Source organism: Suricata suricatta, chromosome 7 (genome assembly GCF_006229205.1).
Source record: "Suricata suricatta isolate VVHF042 chromosome 7, meerkat_22Aug2017_6uvM2_HiC, whole genome shotgun sequence".
Classification (NCBI taxonomy): Eukaryota; Metazoa; Chordata; class Mammalia; order Carnivora; family Herpestidae; genus Suricata; species Suricata suricatta.
The window spans coordinates 129,092,745-129,115,833 of record NC_043706.1 but is presented as its reverse complement, the minus strand read 5'-3'; the positions used below and the strand labels follow the sequence as shown (position 1 = coordinate 129,115,833).

The window sequence follows — 23,089 nt, the reverse complement described above, 5'->3', positions numbered from 1 at the left end:
AAGTACTTGGCAAACGTTTATCGAGTAAGTGAATGACTTCATATGAGAAAGCCGGTACGTGATCAGTGCGTGGGTTTTGGTGAAGGTCTCTTTAATCATCATTAAAAAAATCGGTCTTGGACGCCTTGCTGCTCAGTTGGTGGAGTATGTGCCTCTTCATCTTGGGGTTGTGAGTTTGAGCCCCATGTTGGGTATAGTGATTACTTAAAATAAAATCTGTAAAAAAAAAATTGGTCTCAGATACTTGATTTTCTCTAATTTATATAAATTGTATCCATTTAGAGGTATTCTGCTGGATTTCTTCCCATTATAGTGCACTCTTTGTTCCTTTTTTCTCTTGCAAAACTAATTAGTAAATGATTGCTTACCCCAAATGTTAGTTTTCTGCATTAGCTCAGATGATCAAGACGTTCTAAGAAAAAGAGAATACAAAGATAATTTGAAATATATTGCTTTTTTCTAGGCTTACTTCCTTTTTTATGACTTCGGACATTTGAGCATTAGAGGGAGGTGTTTGTATGGTAATTTAGAAATTAAATTATACCAACGGTGCATATACTTGCTTAAAAATGTATTTGTGAACTACTGTGATAAATATAAAATTTACTTTCTTTCAGCTTGCTTGAATTTCCTGAAGTTGTGCAAAATAAAATATTACAATTATTGTCTTATTCACAATGTACAGGTAAGTTGGTAGATATTAGTCATGTTCTTTATTATCGGAACCACTTAGCAAACTCTGTGAATTAATAATATATTTTATTTATTATAGAGGGATTTTATTATACAAACTGGTGATCCTACAGGGACTGGCCGTGGAGGAGAGTCTGTTTTTGGGTGAGTTCTTTTATTTTTAAATGAGGAAAAATAGAATTGCCTCTTAACAGTGTTAACTAGCACATTTCAATCTGCTTTTTAAAATATGGTTGGAATATATAGATTTTTCCCCTAAGTTCCATAAATGTCTATAGCCAAAAAAAAAAAAGAGTATTCTGAATCATAATGGTATTTCTATAAAGAAATGACAGTCCTATTTGTTACTATTACTTCTGTATTTCATATTGAAAGTACTTATATTTTAAAACTTTATTATGTATTTTTTCAGTCAGCTGTATGGTGATCAAGCAAGCTTTTTTGAGGCTGAAAAAGTACCAAGAATTAAGCACAAGAAGAAAGGTACCGTGTCCATGGTGAACAATGGCAGTGATCAACATGGATCTCAGGTTAGGAAATGAGTGAGATGAATTTTGTTTTAAAATGAAGGACTAGAAAGAGCCACAGATTTATCTCTTTAAACTATCCAATAAGAAGAGAATTGCAAAGATATTTGTTAGAAGAAAAATATTACACTATATTTTTTCTATATAAAAAAATATGGGGGGTGCCTGACTGGCTCAGTTGGTAGAGTGTGCGACTCAATCTCAGGATTGTGAGTTTGAGCTTCACTATAATGGGAAGGAATCCAGTAGTGAGTTGGGTATAGAGATCACTTAAAAATAAAATCTTTAAAAGATACTCGTTTTGTTCTTTTAAACATAAGGTATGTCCATTGTGAGGAGATCAGAAAATACAGAAGCATACATGGGAGAAAATAACATCCACAGTGCCACTCTCCATGCATTATCACTGTTGACACTGTGGTCTGTTTCCTTTTGGTATTTATTACTGGCTTCAAAACAGATCATGTTGAGAACCTTTCATTCATTGTCTCATTTAATCCTTACAACAATCCATTTTGGAGTAGATGTTTTGTTTATTTTTTCTCACAGTTCACATGTGCAGAAACTGAGCTTTGGTTTCTTCCAAGTATTTTAAACAATCAGGGAATACTTTTTAAAAGTAACAAGTGGGTAAGAATCCACTCGGTTAATGTAGAGTATTACTTTTGTGTATTTTTTTGTCAGTCTGTAACTGATTTCGGTTACAATTATAGATACATATTTATGTATCACTGTGTCTTCCTATGCACTTTCTTATTACCACAGGAGATGTGGTTAATGTAGAGTATTACTTTTGTGTATTTTTTTGTCAGTCTGTAACTGATTTCGGCTACAATTATAGATACATATTTATGTATCACTGTGTCTTCCTATGCAGTTTCTTATTACCACAGGAGATAATCTAGATTACCTTGATGGTGTTCATACAGTGTTTGGTGAGGTGACAGAAGGCATGGACATAATTAAGAAAATTAATGAGACTTTTGTTGACAAGGACTTTGTACCATATCAGGATATCAGGTGCGTGCGCTGAACTAGAATGTTTTAATACTGTAATGTTTGACATGCATTGGAGATAGCAAGCACCGGACTGGTTTTTGGATAATTCCAAAATGTGAATTAAAACAAGACTATAAAAATCCATAAAGCAAAAAAGATTTTTTTTATTTTTATACTTGTACTAATTAATTATAGTTGTTTATGTTGGGAAGAATTATTAATCCTTTAATCTGGTTTTTTGAAAAATGCATATTGAGAAATATCGCAAAACTACTAAGATTTAGACATTTCTGTTAATATTAGACATATTATTTTAATGTAGAATAGTAAATCTAATAGCAAACAATGAAAAACAAGATAAATGATACTCTAGTAATATATCCTGTGCATAACTTAAGTGCCTTTGGCTTTTTGTCATTAGAGATACTTAAGACATTTGTTATAATCTTTATAAAAAGTAAAACATGGATTCTGAAATAATGTAAATGTAACCTTTGACTTGGGTTTGTTTTGTAAGGATAAATCACACAGTGATTTTAGATGATCCATTTGATGACCCTCCTGATTTATTAATTCCTGATCGATCACCAGAACCTACAAGGGAACAGCTCGATGTAAGTGGAGTCTTGTGATTGAAAGTATGTGCGTATTAATGCTTTGCATAGATTTTGCTTATGTTTTCCTAACTCTGTGTAGGAGCGTAGCTTTAAGGTTAAATTAAACATCATCTTGTAAGGGAGCTTTTCAAATGGGGACACCCTGGAGCTATACTAGAACCTAGAAATTTTTGTGGAATGATGCAGACTTTTTCCTCTTATATTTTAAGTTAAAAGTTTCTGCTTATGAAGCTTTCTCAAAGCTGAATTGATCTTTATAGTTGGAATTTGGTGCTTAACTTTTCAGATCATTTATCTTCTGCATTCAGCACTGAGTTGGATACCAGGTCATTTCTTTATAAATGTTTATCTTGATTTAACAATAAATTAGAAGTTTAGTCTGGCTAATAGTATCAAATTAATTTAAAACAATTTTCAGAGGCTTGTAAGTTTGTTTGAGTTTCTATTCTAACATATTTGATGGAACTAAGGATAGAGGGTCATGTCTCCCATGTTTCTCAGATTTTTCAATTCTTTCAGTATAATTTTAAGTGACTTTTGCCTTACAGAGTGGTCGAATAGGAGCGGATGAAGAAATTGATGATTTTAAAGGAAGATCAGCTGAAGAAGTAGAAGAAATAAAGGCAGAAAAAGAGGCCAAAACTCAAGCTATTCTGTTAGAAATGGTAAGATGATTATCTTTGGTCATATCGTTGTTCTGCAGTCTATTTAATATGTATATAACTCATGTTACATTTATTTTTGACTCTTTGATAGTCAAAATATTAAAAATTTAGCTATGAAGTTTTCTCTGGATTAAATCTTATAGGAGCTAACACGTGAAAGGTAAACAGATCTTGGTTGCATTATCAGTATAGTGCTAAGTGCCTTTTTCAGAAATGGGCAGAGGATACACAACTTTGAAATATGGATTGAGTTTCAATTGTTTATATTCATCTCATTATTTATTTATTTTATTTTAGAGAGTATGTGCACATGTGAGCTGGAGAGAGGGAGAGAGAGGGAGAACCCCCAAGCAGGCTCCAAGCTCAGCACAGAGCCCAGGGCGGGGCTTAATCCCATGACCCTGGGATCATGACCTGAGCCGAAATCAGGAGTTGGATGCTTAACCGACTGAACCACCCGGGCACTTCTATTTCTCTCATTTTTAAAGAGTGAATTTTATGTATATTAAATAATTCTTTGTACAGTTCACGTGTTGAGGTTAAGTAGTCACAGGATAAAAGGAACCTGTGTAGAAATTGAGCTCTCTAAAGCATACTCCTTTGTACTATTAACAGTATGAAGTCCTTTGGGGAACAGTTCTTCCATAGTGATTAATTGACCTACTAGACATTTTTTCCATTTGTTAATTTTTTGTGGAATAGGCATACCTATCACACAGTAGTTCATCAGTAAATATTTGAATGGATAATTCAGTTTTATTATTATCATTTTTTATATAGTAGAGCTTTCAGATTCTTGTTCTGTTTCAGAATTCATATTCTCATCTCAAGTCTGAAGGAACAAGTGTTAAAGGCTATAATTCAAGAAAACCTTACTGAATTAAAAAAAATTTGAAAATGCACATTTTAATGAGCACACTGTGTATCTAAGACTATTGACCCAGAACAACCAAGAACATGACAAATTCTAAGAAAATTACTGCACTTAAGAGAAAAATCTTTTGAGCAACTGGGCAGCAAGAGCATGTGACTTATAAGTGAAAGAAAATTAGATTATCATCAGAATTTCAAAAGCAAAAGTACAGGCAGTTTATGCCAGAAAGATGTTGGGTTACCATAACAAAACCTTTTATTTTTCAGAGAATTTCAAATTCATGAGAAAGTTAAAAAATTAGCACAGAGAACTTCTCAATACCTTTTACTCAGATTCACCAATTTTTAACATTTTTGCCACATCTGCTTGATTATTCATTCTTTCTTTCTCCCCCGTCCTCTCTCCCCAATTATACATGCACAGACACATATTATTTTTTTTGGACCATTCAAAAATGAGTCATAAACCTTATTCCTTTTTACCTCTTACATCAGGATGCAACAATATTATCGTGCATATTCACAGTACAGTTATTACACCCATGTTTCAGTTTTGTCAGTTATTTCAATAATATCCTTTATAGCTTTTCCCATTCAGTCTAGAATCCAGCACATCACTGATCATCTGTTGCATTTAGTTATCATGTTTTTTCTAACCTCTGGAGAATTCCTTAACCTGTCTTCATTTTTTTATGCTATTGACATTTTTGAGGAATACAAGCCATCTGTTGTATAGAATGTTCACGTGTTGCCTTGTGGTTAGATTCGAGATTATGCACACAGCTAGACTACTACATTAGTGACCTTCTCAGGTGTTGCATTTGCAGTAACAGGTGCACAATGTCCATCTGCCCTTCGTTGGTAAGTGGTCATTTTGATCACTTGATCAAGGTGTAATCCACTGCCTGGTGTTTCCATTGTATACTTTGTTTTCCCCTTGCAACTCGTACACAATCTGTAGCATTTGAGACCTTTCAGATACCTTGTCCCTTATCAAACTGTCCCTCTGGAGTTCTCAGCTGTTCATGATTCTTGTCTCAGCCAGTCTTGACTTTGAAGAGTGCAAAGTGGTGATTTCCTAACTCCACGACTCCTCCCACACTTGTCAGCCTGCCTTCTTCTGTAAGGAATGGCCCTCCTCTTTTATCTTTGTATTGTATGTTCATTTTCACTAAAGACTCATGAATTCTTTTTTTTGGTTTTGATTTTAATATAAAGTTTTTTTTTTTAAGATTTTATTTTTTTAAGTAATCTTTACATCGAACAGGGACTCGAACCCACAATCCCAAGATCAAGAGTCACATGCTCTACCAACTGAGCCAGCCAGGTGCCCCTAAATAGATTTTACTTTTCAAGGCTGTTTTAGCTTTATAGAAAAATTGAATAGAAAGTTACAGAAAATTCCCCGTGTACACTCATCCCCGTCCCTAACAGTTTCTCTTATTATTAACTTCTTGCATTAGTGTGGCATATATGTTATACTTGGTGAGCCAATATTAATAAGTTGTTATTCACTAAAGTCCATAATTTACATTAGGTTTCACTCTTGCATTGTACGTTCTGTGGGTTTTGAGAAATGTATAACAACATGTATCTACCATTATAGTATCATACACAGTATTTTCACTGCCCTGAGAATCCCCTGTGCTCCACATCTTCATCCCTCCCTGCCCCGCTCCCCTGGCAGCCACTGATCTTTTCTGCATAGTTGTCTGCATAGTTGCGCGTTTTCCATAATGTCATATAGTTGGTATCATACAGTATGTATCCTTTTAAGATTGCCTTTTTCTGCTTAGTCATATAGTCATATGCATTTAAGATTCCTCCATGTATTTTTGTGGCTTCATAGCTCATTTCTTTTGATCACAAAACAACATTCCATTGTGGAATGTACCACAGTTTGTTTATACATTCACCGATTAAAAAAGTCTTGTGGGGGCACGCCTGGGTGGCTCGGTTGGTTGAGCATCCGGCTTTGGCTCAGGTCATAGTCTCATGGTTCATGGGCTCGAGCCCCGCGTCGGGCTCTGTGCTAACACTTAGCTCAGAGCCTGGAGTCTATCTTTGGATTCTGTGTCTCCCTCTCTCTCTTACTCTCCCCTGCTCACGATGTCTCTCTGGCTCTCAAAAATAAATAAAACATTAAAAAAAAAGTCTTGGCACCTGGCTGGCTGAGTTGGTTAAGTGTACAACTCTTGATTTCGGCTCAGGTCATGATCTCAAGGTCATGAGATCAAGTGCTGGTCTCTTCCCCGGGCATGGAACCTGCTTAAGATTCTCTCCTTCCCACCTTATGGGTGTGCATACTCTCAAAAAAAGCATCTTGATTGCTTCCAAGTTTTGGCAAGTATGAACAAATCTACTATAAACATTTATGTACAAATTTTTGTGTAGACAGAAATTTTTAATTCATTTGAGCAAATACCTAAAGATGCAATTACTGGAATTTATGGTAAGATTATGTTTAGCTCTAAAAAACTGCCAAACAGTCTTCCAAAATAGCTATCCAGTTTGCATTCCCACCAGTAATGATTGAGAGTTCCTATTGCTCTACATCCTTGTCAGCATTTGGTATAGGCTGTATTTTGGATTTTAGCCATTCTAATATGTGATTGTGCATTGTTTTGCTTCTCACTATTAACAGGTTTAATTTTTTTTACTTGAGCTCTACACCCCAGTGGGGCTTGAACTCTCAACCCTGAGATCAAGCACGTTCTACCAACTGAGCCAGCCAGGTGCTCCTGATTGTTGCCTTTTGTGAGGCTTCAGAAGCACTGAGCAGCTCTAACTGGCTCTGTTGCTTACTACTGTTTGTGATTAAAAAAAATTTTTTTTAAATTGTGTTTATCCAAGAGGAGACACTTCACATGATAATGTTATCAGAAATCATTTCTGAGAGCTTTCGAATATATGTATAAAGGAGTCTTGTTTGCCCATCTAAAGGTCCCTGGGAAATACAGTATTCCTACAGTAAAATCATTTCCATCATGTTCTCTCCCGTGGTTACCTTCACTGGTTCTTTAGTAGAACTGGGATGCTCTACCCAGTGCAGTAGTTGGCTGAGAAGTCGACTTCATTTTGGTTGAAGTAGAAGAGGATAGCGAGGTGAGAGTGAGAAATGAGAAACACGGTCCAGGAAATACTGACACCAGTGTGGAAAGCGTGGAGCATGGCTGATGCACAAGGCTAGAGTCAGTATGATCATATTTTTCAAAAGTTTAAAAACAAGCAAAACTAAACTGTATTGCTTGGGGATACGTATTTATGTGGGAAAATGCTGAAGATACAGGGGAATAGCCAAAAAGAAAACCAAAAAGCAGGGTATTTGTTATTTTGGTGAGACAGGCAGAGTAATGGGATCAGGGAGCATTTTAGTTTAGTTTTTTTTTTTTTTTAATGTATATTTATTTTGAGAGGGAGAGAGAGAGCGCGCAAGCAGGGGAGGAGCAGAGAGAGAGGAGAGAGAGAATTCCAAGCAGGCTCCAGGCTGCCAGCACAGAGCTGGCATCATCAGGGCTCAATCCCATGAACTGTGAGATCATGACCTGAGCTGAAATCAAGAGTCGGACTCCCAACCGACTGAGCCACCAAGGTGCCCCAAGGGACATTTTAATGCTTAAGCTAGTTGGCATCGTGGGTGTTTCTTATTTTCATCCTCCATAACTTAGATAATTTTTTAACATATGTATCAAATAATTGAAAAAAGAAAAACAGGAAATAAAATTGGGACTTTGAAGCCAGATAGATCTGGGCTCAAATGTTGTTCTGTTGCTGATTAGTACGTGGCCTTCAGTTAATTAACGTTCTTGAATTTTATCTTCTTCATTTTTAAAATGGAAACCACCCAGTTGTTTTAAGAATTGGCAGTAGTGTATATGAAGTGTGAAGCGTGGTATTCACACACAGAGTCAGACAAGTCTTAGCTATTAATATTACTACCAGGTCCAGTATAGTTTCAGACTTTGCAGTCTTATTTAGATTTCTTTTCCTGACCCTGTAGTTTCTTTCTTTCTTTTTTTTAAGTTTATTTTGAGAGAGAGCGAGCTAGCACACAAGCAGGGAAGGGGCAGAGAGAGGGGGAGAAAGAGAGAATTCCAAACACAGAGAATCTGACAGCACAGAGCCCAAAGTGGGGGGTCCATCTCATGAGCCACCCAGGTGCCCCTGAACCTGTGGTTTCTAATGTAAATTTAGTTGTTTAGGGAAATCAGCATTTGGGGCCTAGGTAAGGTATTCAGAATAGAAACAACAAAGGAATTGATTTATATTTTTGTTTACCTACAATTTAGGTGGGAGACCTACCTGATGCAGATATTAAGCCTCCAGAAAATGTGCTCTTTGTGTGTAAATTGAATCCAGTGACCACAGATGAAGATCTGGAGATAATATTCTCAAGATTTGGGCCAATAAGAAGGTAATCTCTAGAATTAGTGAAAGATTTCAGAAAAACTGTGTATTGGTGTGAACTCTAGAATTTTGTACTGGTGAATTTTACAATTGAGTCTTTTGCACAGCAGGGGGAAAAATATGTATTTATGTGTGTAGGTGTATATATATAAATATACACACACAAATATATGCACACACAAACATATAATTAAATGATTCTCCCACTTCCAACACACACATTTTTGCTCTAACACAGGAAGTGAATGGAATAGTTTAAGTCTAGTTCTATAATATTCTCAGTAATCTTCTTTAATATTTAGAATACTTAAGTTCTCCCTAGAATTACCAGCAGTCTATGTCAAAATTAATTTTTTCTTTTCTTTCAATTTTTTTTCTTTTTTGAGTGGGCTTCACACCCACTGTGGGTCCTAAACTCACAACCCTGAGCTCAGGAGCTGCACACTCTACCAGCCGAGCCAGCCAGGCGCCCCGTGTCAAATCTAAATTTGAAATTAAATTTTCCCCAATTTTTCTTTTGCTTATAATGCTCACTTTTCCTGCATTATTAATGCAAAAGTCTATGAAGCTAGTATTTCTGTGAGAAAGGGAAAAATTCTTGAGGAGGGTCAGTTATACAGTTGACCTGCATGATCAGCTGCAGGTTTGAACTGCATGGGTCCATGTATACACAGATTTCTTTTGATAAACACAGTATAGTATTATAGATGTAAATTCTCTTCCTTATTATTTTCTTAACAGTTTTTTCTTCAGCTTACATTATTCTAGGAATGCAGTATATAATACATGTAGTATACATAACGTGTTAATTGACTGTGTTATTAGTAGTTAAGTTCTGGGGGAGCCAAAAATTAAATGCTTACTTTTTACTGCAGGGGAGGGGGTCAGGACCCCTAACCACCATGTTGTTCAAGAGTCAACTGTAATTGATTAAAAAGTATTATATTATGTTTAGAATTTCCTTTTAGGTTATGTTTTGGGGTTTTTGTTTGTTTGTTTTTTGCCTATGAAATCATTCATTATTCTTCCTGTTGAAAGAAAAATCTTTCCATAAATGGCTACTCAACTTTATTCTTCCACCCACTTATGGTATATCATACTTAGAAAAAGCACTCCTATATTGCCACGTATTACTTCTGAATTTTAGACACTACATCCTGACTTCCTGCTGAGGGATATGAGGATTCGCCTCTGTTCCCATCCTCGCCATTTTCATTCTCACCTCCTACTGCTTTGATTGTGTCATTGGTTTCGTTAGATCATTATTCCATATTTACATTTTAATATACGTAAATGTTGTAACAGCTGATCCATATGCTATAATGTGGTTACTTTTCCTTTGTGTCACAATGTTTTATTTCCCTGTTCATTTCATTTCATGTTTTTCTTTTAATTTTTTTTTTTTTTACATTTAGTTATTATTGAGAGACAGAGAGAGACCGAGCATGAATGGGGGAGGGGCAGAGAGAGAGGGGGAGACACAGAATCCAAAGCGGGCTCCAGGCTCTGAGCAAGCTGTCAGTACAGAGCCTGATGCGGGGCCCGAATCTGCGAACCATGAGATCATGACCTGAGCTGATGTTGGTCGCTCAACTGACTGAGCCACCCAGGCATGCCAATCATTTCATGTCTTTAAAATGAGATTTATGCTACGTGAGGAAATGGGCAAGCCAGGTAATTTCAACTCGATCTTATTGGCTCTTTTACTTGATTGTTAAGATGGATTAATTCTATTTAGTAGGTATACTTATGAAGTTAAATTTGAGCTTGGTTTATATTAAAATTCAAGGGGATGCCTGGGTGGCGTTAAGCCCAGTTAAGCATCTGATTCTTTTTCTTCTTTTTTTAATGTTTATTTTTTGATAGAGACAGAGCATGGGCAGGGGACGAGCAGAGAGAGAGACCTAGAATCTGAAATAGGCCCCAGGCTCTGAGCTGTCAGCACAGAGCCCAAGGTGGGGCTCGAACTCACAAACCATGAGATCATGACCTGAGCCAAGTTGGACGCTTAACTCACTGAGCCACCCATGTGCCCCTAAGCATCTGACTCTTGATTTCAGCTCAGGTCATGATCTCACAGTCATGAGATCGAGACTGTCAGGCTCTGTGCTGAGCATGAGCCCACTTGGGATTCTCTCTCTCCCTTTGCCCACCCCACTGATAACATGCTCCCTCTCTGTCTCAAAAAAAATAAACCTTAAAAAGCATACACTTATTAAATATGTATATATTATGATTGTGCATACATTATTCTACAGGAACATTGTATACTCTATAATTCACTTATATTTGGACTAGAAGTGAATAATGACTTAAAGAATTTTTTAGTATCAGTTTACTTTTGGCGTGGTAAAGTAGACACTTTTATCTTATTCTTTCTTCAGTAAATTAGGAATTTAGGACTGTATGCCAAGATTGGATATTTTGAGTAGAATTTAAATAATTTAGTTACTCCACTGGTGAACTATTTTTTAATTGTTATTAATTGTTATTGAAGAAATTTGGAGAAATATAGTTCCATGAGTTTAACTTTGCCTTGTAATAAATGGCTTATTTTCTTCTTCACTTTTGAAGAGTAAGAGTAAATGCTTTTTCTTTAAAATCACTTTAAAAAAATAATAATAATAATAAAATAAAGTCACTATTTCCAAACTTTCTTTCAGTTGTGAAGTTATACGGGATTGGAAGACAGGAGAATCCCTTTGTTATGCTTTTATTGAATTTGAAAAGGTAGGTCATTGTATATGTACATAAAGTTTATATTTATTTTGTTCTTATATTGTTAAATTTTGAAAAATTATAAAATTTTTCCGGTCTCTGAGGTTAGAAAATTAATTTGCCCTTTCTTAAGGCACCCCAAGAAAAATAATTTTATCATATTTAAGTAGAGGGTGAATACAACAACTTTTGGTGGTAATATATGTACCTTTACTTTAGATTCAGGTACAATCTGAGTTAGTGTGTCTTTAAAACTTCAAAGTTTTCATCATAGGTCTGTAATTGAGTAATAGAGAACTAGACTGAGTATAAAGTTCTAGGTATTAATCTGAGCTCGGTCATGGACTAGCTATTATATGTATTTGGCAGTTTATCTAGAACTCTTATTTCTAGACATTACTCTCCTTATAAATAAAACTTGAATTTTGGATTAGATGGTACCTTCTAGATCTATAATAATAATGATGATAGTTTATGTTACTCAAACAGCTTTTCTTTCAGCCAGGCGTACTATTTGACAAGCTTTTCATCCTTACAACTCTGTGAGAATAGGTAACGTCCTCCTTTTCCAAATAAGTAAGTGGAGACACATAGGGGTCCTGTGAGTTGATTAAAATCATGCCCCCAGTGATTGCGCACCTGGTACCAGATGATGCTCTAAATGACGTACATACAAAGTTGACTAAAGCTTTGTATCCTCATGGAGTATATAATCCATTTAATTCCTGACATACATGGTAAATAAATATAATTGTAACTAGCGTTTTTTTTTATCTTCTCTGAATTGTCTCTACTAAGTTGTGAGTAGACCAAAGAATACATTTCCAGGAATATAGGAGATAATTGATCAGAGTGGGGTTGAAATGCATCATTCCTAGTCTTCAGGTGTCAGAAGTGGAGATCTGGAGTTTCAGAGTTGCTGACAGGAAGAATCCCAGTGTAACAAGGACCTTAGTATCTCAGGCCCACAGTCCATCTTCCACACCCTTGGGAATAGCTTTGTTTCTGATTTCAGGCTTTTTCAGAACTTAGAAAAGTAATGTGTGTATGTGTGTGTACACACACATCTGTGGACTGTGTCATGCTCCTTTGGGTCAGCACTCTGTAATCCATCACAATTTCTACACTGAAACAAAAGCATATTCATACTCAATGGGAATAAATTAAGGCCACAGTCTCCTGGTAGGAGACTGTTTTGTTGTCAAATGGATTTTAACACCAAATTTATAAAAACAACTTTCAACTTATTTTTGGGTTTTAAGTAAAAGGGGTTATGGACTCGCAGAACACAATTTGTAAGCCTATGTATGTCCACTACGGTCAAACTGCCTGAGCTCACGTCCTGGCTCTCACCTTTGCCAGCTGACCTTTGGCAACTTCTGTGCCTTTCTAAACGGATGTTTTCTCTTTGAGAAAATGGAGATGGTAACAGGTAGCAGTACTTCATACACTTGTCATCAGAGTTAACTGGGGTCATAGATACAAAACATGTAACAGCATCTTGTGTCTAATAAGCATTCAAATATTAGTTTGGCTAACAACAGACTTTCTGCATTTTTAGTATTTGTTGAAGCTGCAGAAATCTTTTCCATAAAGATTTATGCGTGGGTTTTTATAATTGCTATCAGGAAGAAGACTGTGAGAAAGCGTTCTTCAAAATGGACAACGTGCTTATAGACGACAGAAGGATACATGTGGATTTTAGCCAGTCTGTGGCAAAGGTTAAATGGAAAGGAAAAGGTGTGTGGGTTCATCTTCCTTTGTTTCTGTTCAGGGTGCGTGTTGGTGGCGTGCACGTGCCTGCACACGTGTCTCCCCTGACGTCATGCTGCTCGTTAGGAGAAACGTGCATTGATGCAACTTCTTCTGCCATTTATGGTTTCAGGCAGCTGCTGTCAAGAATCTGAGATAAAGAGGAGTGTGCGTATGTGTATTTTAAGCTGATGATGAATGGATTTACTATCTTTGTAATAAATTACTTTTAACCCGTAGCAGAGACGACATATTTGGAAAATGATGGTTGTGGTGGCTTGGTTCTTCAAGATGAAAAACTCTGAACAATTTTTTTAAAAAACATAAACATTATTATTTGTTGATCATAGTTAGTATTAAGATAGTTTTGTATATTATGGATTCATATTTAGTAAATTGAATATATACTGTATAGCATTCACAGTGCTAAGTACTGGTCTCATAGCTTAGTGAAATGTAGGTATTATTTTCAGCTTACAAATGAAAGGAATATAAATGAGTTTCAAAGAAGTGGCTGACCTAGGGCCTTCCACTGGAGTCAGGATTTGACCACAGAGCGTCTCACATTAATCCGTTGTTCTTTCCATCACACCAGAACTGCCTCATTCATAGTGAAACTCCTGACAAGCACGGAGTGTTTTGTCAGTAATGAAATGGTACCTGTTTGTTATCGTTATCAGTGTTTTAACGTGCGCAGTTGTCTGTTTCACGTTCATGTGAAATATTGTCTGCTCACCAGTTTTGTTTCAGGAGCCTCTGGAATTACCAGATAGATTCATCTTGCTTTTAATGCGCACCCACTTCTTTTATTCGTATTTTCTCCTTTCTTTAAAGAACCCGATAATAGTCACGGGGTATGTAGGAGCAGTAATCAAAGCACCTCTCTGTGTGCCTGCAGTTTGCTCTACTTGCACGTTCAGTCTTGGCCCTTGTGTGGGAAGCCCTCCCACTAGAAGCACTCATCCTGGTAGTTGAGGGGATGGGAAAGGCAGGTCAGTGAGCAGGTCTGGGACCGACTCCTCCTCTGGTAGGAGAGTAGGCTTGGGAGTCGAGGGGGTGCGGAGGATGACACTCTTTCCCTGCCCTGCCACTGAAGGCCAGTCAAGATAGAACAGTAGGTCCTGTTTTTCTGAAGGGATTGTTGATTTTGTTTTTGGCACTTGGGAGGAGTAAAGGTGCTCTTAAGCAAGAATTTCAAAGCAAAGACAGTTTGTCTTTGGTGTTCTTGCCAACCCTCCCCTCTCACACCCTTTAATGGACTTCTGTGCACGTCCTGCTGTGGCCTATCTGCCTGGTACTGTTGAGATTTTAGTCTGTGTCACTTGACGTGTCAGAGATCTTTAAAGCCTTACCTCTTCCAAGATAAGTCTCTCAGATCTCAGACTTCAGTCTCAAGCCTCAACTTCCTTCAGACCCAATTTTCTATGGACTTAATGGCTCTCCTTAAACACTGCCAAAGTATTCACTGTGTAATTTAGGATTTGAGAATTTAATGTTGTAATACTGTCCTATATCATTAGGTGGCAGCATAGAGCTACCTAGAAAATGGGTATCAGATTTCAATTTAAAATAGTAATGGAGAATGAACTACTTATCTTCAGCCATTTTCTGTCCCTCAGTATATATGCTACTTATAAAATAGCTCATATATTATACCTCTAATAAAATAATTTTTGCTCTTTGATAAATTAGGTGAGTTTTCTTACTAAATTCTTTTTTTCTTTTTTTAAATAAATAGGTGGGAAGTACACCAAGAGTGATTTCAAGGAGTATGAAAAGGAACAGGATAAACCGTCTAATTTAGTTTTGAAAGAGAAAGTAAAGCCCAAGCAGGAGTATCCTTCACAAGAACTAATTGGTCGATATGTAGAGGCCATCCACTCTGTAGAGAGTACTGTGTGATATGTTATAAAAATTCACGAAGTCTGTAGAAGACAAGGTTCCTGAATCCAGATGGTTTGCAAAGCCATCATTTGGTTTATGTCTTTCTTTCACCATCTTACATATACTTTTCCTTTTCGGTATTTTCTCTGTTGTATGGAGTTTGCAGTTCAAAGAAATCTTAAGCCTGATTCTTTTCTCTCCGTACTCTTAGGTTAAGGTTAACACTTATTCTGAAATCTTCAGGTAAGATTTGTATTTTCTGTATATAATTGTAATGTTTTCAGTTCCCCATTGTCAGAAATTTTCTTCATATAGTTTAGCTAAATTCTTGGTGTTAACCTTCCTTGTGATGTTTAACTTCTTTGGAGATGGCAAATGTGTAGATTAACAAAATCCTTCTGTTCTTTTATATGATTAGGTTGCTTCTTTCTGCTTAGTGCACTGTCATTCTAGCAACAGTAGTTATTTGGCTTATACTGTAAGCACAAGTTGACTTTTATAGGATTAAAAAGAAATCCATTGACTTGACCATTTAAGTTTTTTTGAGGCTTTAGGTTGAGACAAGTAAAAATCAGTGGAACATACAGCTTACATTATGTCATTCTAATTTGTTCATTGATATTCTCATCATAAATCCATCACTCTCCACATTGCAAAAGTTATTTCTTTTGTTATTCTTTCTGGTAAATGGTTTCTTTGTTTCCTAATTTCTGTTAGTGTTTTAGGGATTCTCTTTTTCCACAGGGGCTTAGACATTTCTTTTCCAAATATTCATCAGAGAAAGATGAGTATCAGGTTGACTTGTTGTATACTCATTTTTTTAAATGTTATATTTATTTTTGATACAGAGAGAGACGGAGCATGAGAGTGGGAGGGGCAGAGAGAGGAGACACAGAGCCAGAAACAGGCTCCAGCTAGCTGTCAGCACAGAGCCTGACGTGGGGCTCAAATCCAGGAACCGTGAGATCATGGCCTGAGCTGAAGCTGGACGCTTAACTGACTGAGCCATCCAGGCGCCCCAAGTTTTTTAATAATAATAAGTTTTAAGTGAAAAAGCCATGGTGGAGGTATACTTTTATGGATCTTGAGAGAAAGAGGAATTGCTGTAAATTAGACTTCTGATAAAAAGATTAAAAATAGAACAAAAGAAAAGGCAAGTTTAACTTGGCCAAGGTAGACCACGCGGAAAGAACTATGGAAAGGAAGATAGACTGATCTCAAATTTGTGTTGGTTTTTTTTTAAGATAATTTTTTTTAATGTTTTATTTATTTTTGATACCGAGAGAGACAGAGCATGAGAGGGGGAGGGGCAGAGAGAGAAGGAGACACAGAACCGGAAGCAGGCTCTAGGCTCTGAGCTAGCTGTCAGCACAGAGCCTGATGCGGGGCTCGAAACCACAAACATGAGATCTGACCTGAGCTGAAGTCGGAGGCTTAACCGACTGAGCCACCCAGGCACCCCTCAAATTTGTGGGTTTTTTTAATGTTTTATTTATTTTTGATACAGAGAGAGACAGAGCATAGAGGGGGAGGGGCAGAGAGAGAAGGAGACACAGAACCGGAAGCAGGCTCCAGGCTCTGAGCTAGCTGTCAGCACAGAGCCTGACGCGGGGCTCGAACCCATGAACGTGAGATCTGACCTGAGCCGAAGTCGGAGGCTTCACCGACTGAGCCACCCAGGCGCCCCAAATTTGTGTTTAATTGGAAAGATTTAACAGCTACAAGTGTTGACGTAGTAGTGAGTTAGAAGATAGTAGCTCAGTGAGAGAGAAGAGATGTGACAAGTGTCACATCTGGTGGTCTAATAAATAATCCACAAATACTTATTTGGCATCTGTTACATACTTAGCAATAAAACATAGCCCCTGCCCTTATCGACCTTACGTTTTAGTGTTGGATGAACAGACCTTAAATAATTACCATGGATCAAATACAAATATGTCTAGAGTGTTGCTAAGCAGTGTGTGTGGGATGTGGGGCTCGCAGAGGCAAGGAGTGAGGGCACAGCCTTGGGTAAGAGAAGCGACATAAACGCTGCAGCTTGACCATGAGGAGAGGAGGGCTGAGGTAGGATGCTGGTCTCTCTAACTGAGCCATCATTTCAGAAATACCGTTTATATCTCGGCCCACCACAGTCCAAGTATAGCCATTCACACACACGTAATTGAAACAAGCAGTGCAGTAATATTTGTGTGAGGTACCACATACTCTTCTGTTCTACATTATTACAAGGTGCTGGCTGTGACCCGCCGAGTGGATTTTTGCACCGCATCGACTGGCTACAGTCAGCAGTTTGGAAACCGCTGCTTAGGCATTTTGGATGGAGGGAACACAGTAAGATGACATGCTGGGCAAGGGCTACTGAATCCCTACCTGAAAAAGGAGAGGCTCTAGAAGCCACTCTGGAAACGGTGTGACATCCCGTAAAGGAGAAAAGTTAGGGATAGTGGGGTAACGGTAGCATCTGGTGCCCGCTGAGTGGCCATCTTGTGAAAACCCAGAGGGTGGGTTTTCCTGTTCAGTCTTCTGTGGAAGCGAGACGCCCGCGAGGAAGGCACGGAGCCGACCTGAAACTCTAGTCCTGAGGGAAGTGAGTCTGCCTTACTCCGTCCACACTGAAATAGCTCCGCGTGGGGCTTTTTTTTAAAACCACTATTTTGGCACTTGCTAGCCTTCCTCAAATTCTAAAATAGAATTTCAATAGAGGCTGTAATAGTTTTTTATTTTCTCTTATTCTAAGATGTGATAGTACATTATTAGAAAACAATACTTATCTCTGAATTAAAATACATTATAATTTTTATAACATGTTTTATGAAATTAAAACAAGATTCATTCACGTATATAAATGTTGAATCACCACATTGTACACCCAAAACTAATACAATATTGCATGTCAACTACAAAAAAAAAGACTCACAGTGTACCGCCTAGAAAAATGATCCCTTTTCTCATTGTTCCTTTCAAGTCTTCATCCTTTATGTTTTGCAGGTTATCGATTACCATATGGTACGGACAGTTTTTATTTCAAGCTCTTTTCACTTTTAATTTTTCATTAACAACTTTCCAGGTTTTTTCATTGCATTCACTTATCATTGCTAGTATCTTTCTTTGCAGTAATCCATCATGTTGAGGGTCTACAACATATTGAAGACTATCTTCATCACTAGGCTTTATGTTGCTCTCAGTTTGTTATTAAAAATAATTGTTATATATTTGTTATTAAAAATCGTTATATATGCCTTTGTTCATTTAATATATTTTAATTTTTTTAATAAATTCTTATTATCATTTAAATATGGTAGTTGTGGGTACCTGGGTGGTTCAGTCATTTAAGCATCCAGTTAAGCGCCAGTCATGATCTCATGGTTTGTGGGTTTGAGCCCTGCCTCGGGCTCTTCTGACCCACTTAGAGCCTGGAGCCTCTTCGGATTCTCTGTCTCCCTCTCTCTCTGCCTCTCCCCTACTCATACCCTGTCTCTCTCTCACAAATAAATAGACATTAAAAAATAATAATAAGATAAAATATGGTAATTGTTGCTGTGCATTGCTAAATTTCCTCCTACGGGATTGAACTAATTAGTACTTCAAAGGAAGAGTCTCATGAATGTACCTTTCATCTTACATAGCTCCTCTGCCACTGGGGTTCATAAAACCTTCTTTTTTTCCAACGAAACGTGCCTCATTTTCTAAGTTTAAGGTTTTTCATTATTGACAAATAGGTTTCCTTATTTTTTGTGGCTGCTTATATTTTCATTTGTGAATACAGTTTTTTTGCCCTCCATGTTTTTGGCCCACTTACTTGCCAATTGTTAATTGCGTATTTAAGGTCAGGTTCTTTCCATTTTTCCTGACTATGTAATGAAAGAAAATAGTTTTGTTTTAGAAATAAACTCTGTGCTTGTGAGATGCTTTTTCCTTTAAAAAGTTACCTTTAGCCTCTTGGCCTCCTTTGTTGACCAGATTCTTATGTTTGGATGTATTATCAGTGTCAGTTCTCACATCTGTCCTTAACTGGCTGCTGCAGTGCAAAATATGATCTTGTACTAGATGAGCCAGCAGAAGATTCAAAGTCAAGTCACTCACACACAAGTAAAAAACACAAGAAGAAAACCCGTCACTGCTCTGAAGAAAAAGAAGATGAGGACTACATGCCAATCAGAAATACTAATCAGGTACTTCTCGTCCTCCCTTGGCTGTAGAGGGAGACATGTTTATCTCTTTGTAAGTTACATCTCAGCGACATAGTTTAGGGACTGAGGGTACAGTTCTGAGCAGGGTGGATGTGTTCCTAACTCTAGAGCATAGAACGCTTTCACTGGGGGTGACGAACTTTACTTTTCAAGAACATATATCGCAAATGATAAAAGGTTGTTTTCAAAGTAACTTAGTGTATCATTTACTTCTGTATGACAAAAACAAGTGTGGTTTCCATGCCTGTGGACACTAATTCCCATCAGTGTGGTTATGCTGAAAAAGTGCTCACTCATCATTTTCACTGATTACCAAGTGTTATGTGTAGTACCAACCTTGCCATTTCCAGGCCCTTGGAACATTTATGTGTTTCCATAGTGTATATCTGAAATTCAGACACTCATAATTAACCACGTGAGGACTTTTCAGCCAGGTCCTGGTTGATGCAGAGATTTGAGGAGGCAGAGGTGAGAAGGGGGAAAATTCAAGCTGGTGAAGTAAAGCGTTGGCTTCAGGAAAGCTTGGTGCACATTTCTGCACGGCTGTTCGCTAATGTGGCCTCCGCACGTTAGTGAGCTTTCACACAGTCTCGTCCTCTGAGAAATTGAGGTTATACTTACCTCACAGGCTTGCTGTTGAGATGAAGTGAAGGAAAATGGGTGTGCACACATTTTCTACATGGGGTATTGTTACTTTTACCGTTACAGTCAAATTACTGTGTTTTAAGTCACTTGGAATAGTTTCTGTGGTAAGGCCATTAACTGGATTCATATTTCGGTTTGTTTCTTTTTGATGTTAAGGGATTGCTTAAATATTTTTTTTGTTTGTTTTGTAGTTTTAAAAATTTCTCGTATGGTTCCAAAGTGAAATCTATGACGTAGTACGTATGGAGAACCTAGATTCTCTCCCTGCCCCCTTCCCCTTCTCTTCTGCCCCCAGGGTAGCCATTTACCGTGTCTCATGGGTGGTTCTTCATTTTTAAAACATTTCTGCAGATACATATTTTATACATACTCTTAGTTTCCTGTGTTCTAGATAGCATATGTTCCTACTTCTTGCTGTCATCCTGTGTATCTTTTTCCATAGCCTCTCTGCTCTTTAAAGATTGCCATCATTCATGCCCTGCCCCCACTTTTTAAGTTACACATTCACGCTGTTACTCAGTCCTCCAAATAATAGGCACATGAATCAGTAACAGCTAATATTTCTTGTGTGCTTTCAGTGTGCGGTAGATACGATTTTCCCCATTTCACAGCAGAGAAAGTGAAAACTTAGTGAGGTTAAGCAGCTCACCCTGGTTTTACACTGCTGATAAGTAACAGAAGCACGGTGTAAATCTGGACACGTACTCCTAGCCACTCTGCTGCTGCTCTTCCTGGAATCTGTTTCTGGCCGTTTCTTCTCCGAACTTCTATTGCTGTGCTGGTCCAGTTCGTCCCCTGGTATAACAGGCCGGGGCGGTCTGATGGACTGTTGCCCTCTTACCAGTTTCTATGCTCTGTTAGTTTATCCTAAGACCACCCCAATCTTTTAAAATGGTGACTATGTCACATTTTTGTGGATATTTAGCATATTTACCACTAAACGTCCTTGATCTCTACCCGATTCCTCCTCCCACCACACGTACCATGTGTTCCTTTTAGCTACAGTTTCTCACCCTGCCCTTGGACATGGAATCTTCAGTGAATTTAGGCCCGAGATACCCATGGGCGTATTTGAAATCATCAGAGGTCTAAAAAGTCCAAAATTTGGCTACATTTTAATTGTCTGTGATTCCCTCTTTTTGTGAATCTTTTTTACTCTCTCTTTGATGAATTAAAACTTATAACAGCAAATACTGTTCTTTTTTGGCAGGGAGTGAGACATCAAGTAGTTTTGGGGAGAATGTTGTTAGTATTTTTCAAATAACTTTAAGTCAGTTGGCAGTTATAAAATTGTTAAATTCTAAATAATAATCTCCTAATTTTATTTCTCCCCTCAAAGTATATTAAAGCAAATGTTTTTGGATTTTGTACTTTGTTATTTTTTTTAAGTGTATTTATTTATTTCGAGAGAGAGAACGCAGGAGGGACAGAGAGAGGGGGAAAGAGAGAACCCAAATGGACTCTACACTGTCAGTGCAGAGCCTGACACAGGGCTCTAGCTCACGAACTGGGAGACCATGACCTGAGCCTCAGTCCAGGGTCGGAAGCTTAAAGGAGTGAGCCACCCGGCTGCCACCAATTTTGTACTTTGATTTCATAATATAGCTACGCTGATTTTCTCTTATTTTTTTTCCCAGTTAAATAGCATCTGTATTTAAGATTTTAGTGAGCCAGAATTTTTTGTATTATTCTGATTTTTATCCTTTTGATTTCATATAATCACTAACGGGGATTTTCAATACTAGGTTATTTTCAGGTGTAGCTCAGATTTTCCTATTTATGGGTATTTTGCTTGGTAAGCCTAGTTCCCTAAGAATGTTGTAACTTGTTTTCTGAAGTTCTTTGTTTTTTATCAAGTGACAGACTTACTATTGAATTTGAAAAGTTCTGTTTAATTTTTTCACCTCACGTCTATTCCACAGTGGTGACTGTGTTGTTGGGGTTTGGGTTTTGGGTTTTGCTGAGGTTCTGGGAAGTGAGTTCTCAGCTGCGGCTTACCTTGCTGAGAAGTGTTCGTGCTGGCTGACGGTCCTCTGTGGCTTTCAAGGTGTTTATTATTCTTTAATTTGGGACTCTTATTTTTACTGTCATTTCAGTCATTTAAAATTATTTTAGTGATTTAGACTTAACTAAATCTTTGATTGAGTCCTAGAGACCTTAACAAGGATAGCTCTTAGTTTAGATTTTTTCTGTTGGACTGCTTCACATAAAATCATTGGCTAGGTTAAGGCGAGTGCTTTCAGTTGGCCACTTAAAAAACAAATACTGTACAAGAAAGACTCAGAACTCACCAAATTAATTTCTATCACTTTAGATATAAAGCTCCTGACCCCACAGGCCTCTGAGCCTTCAGAGTTTAATGAGGAAGCTAGAACTGTAACCTTACTTTGATTCAGTCAGGTATGAGTTTTTTTCATTATTCTGTACCACCCCCTTTTCAGTTTTACATGTCATGTTTTATCGATCAATTAAATAATGATCTCCAACATGTATAGATCTTTTGAGTCTCAGTTTCTTTATTTCTAGAGTGAGGGTAATATTGTACCCCCAAAGCACTTGCCACTGTGCTAGCACATACTTAAAGGATTTATTTTTTATTTAAAATTTTTTTGTTTAATGTTTTATTTATTTTTGAGAGAGAGAGAGAGAGAGAGACAGTGTGAGCAGGGGAGGGTCAGAGAGGGAGGGAGACACAGTATCTGAAGACAGGCTCCAGGCTTTGATCTTAGCCAAAAGGCCGAGAAGTGATTGAAGACAGGCTCCAGGCTCTGAGCTAGCTGTCAGCCCAGAGCCCAACACGGGGCTCGAACCCACGAACTGTGAGATGACCTGAGCCGAGGTCAGACACTCAGCTGACTGAGCCACCCAGGTGCCCCTTAAAGGATCTGTTTTAATGTGGCTTCATCCAGCCACCTGAACTTTTCTCTTTCATGTGCACAGTGCTGATTCTTCCTTGCTTTTCGTTTTTCACGTCCGCTCATTAGCCTTCCTGCTGCCAGTCCACAGCCAGACCCACTCAGTCTCTGAGGTTCACATCCAGTCCTCACTTCTCTGCGAAACCTTCCCTGATAAATCCAGCCTCAAGATTATTTGTTTGAAACATCTCCTAACTGGCA

The 23,089-nt window shown here is 37.7% G+C and overlaps 1 protein-coding gene across 1 annotated transcript in view; it reads left to right on the top strand.

Moving 5' to 3' along the window:
- The window catches only part of PPIL4 (peptidylprolyl isomerase like 4), a 29,714-nt gene that overhangs the window by 4,273 nt on the left and 2,352 nt on the right, over positions 1 to 23,089 (top strand). The window contains exons 2-12 of the mRNA XM_029944793.1: positions 618 to 685; positions 773 to 837; positions 1,106 to 1,223; positions 2,098 to 2,240; positions 2,737 to 2,833; positions 3,385 to 3,501; positions 8,664 to 8,788; positions 11,445 to 11,511; positions 13,128 to 13,239; positions 14,990 to 15,086; positions 19,163 to 19,310. Coding sequence (XP_029800653.1) covers positions 618 to 685; positions 773 to 837; positions 1,106 to 1,223; positions 2,098 to 2,240; positions 2,737 to 2,833; positions 3,385 to 3,501; positions 8,664 to 8,788; positions 11,445 to 11,511; positions 13,128 to 13,239; positions 14,990 to 15,086; positions 19,163 to 19,310 — 1,157 coding nt within the window. The remainder of the gene's footprint in view (positions 1 to 617; positions 686 to 772; positions 838 to 1,105; positions 1,224 to 2,097; positions 2,241 to 2,736; positions 2,834 to 3,384; positions 3,502 to 8,663; positions 8,789 to 11,444; positions 11,512 to 13,127; positions 13,240 to 14,989; positions 15,087 to 19,162; positions 19,311 to 23,089) is intronic.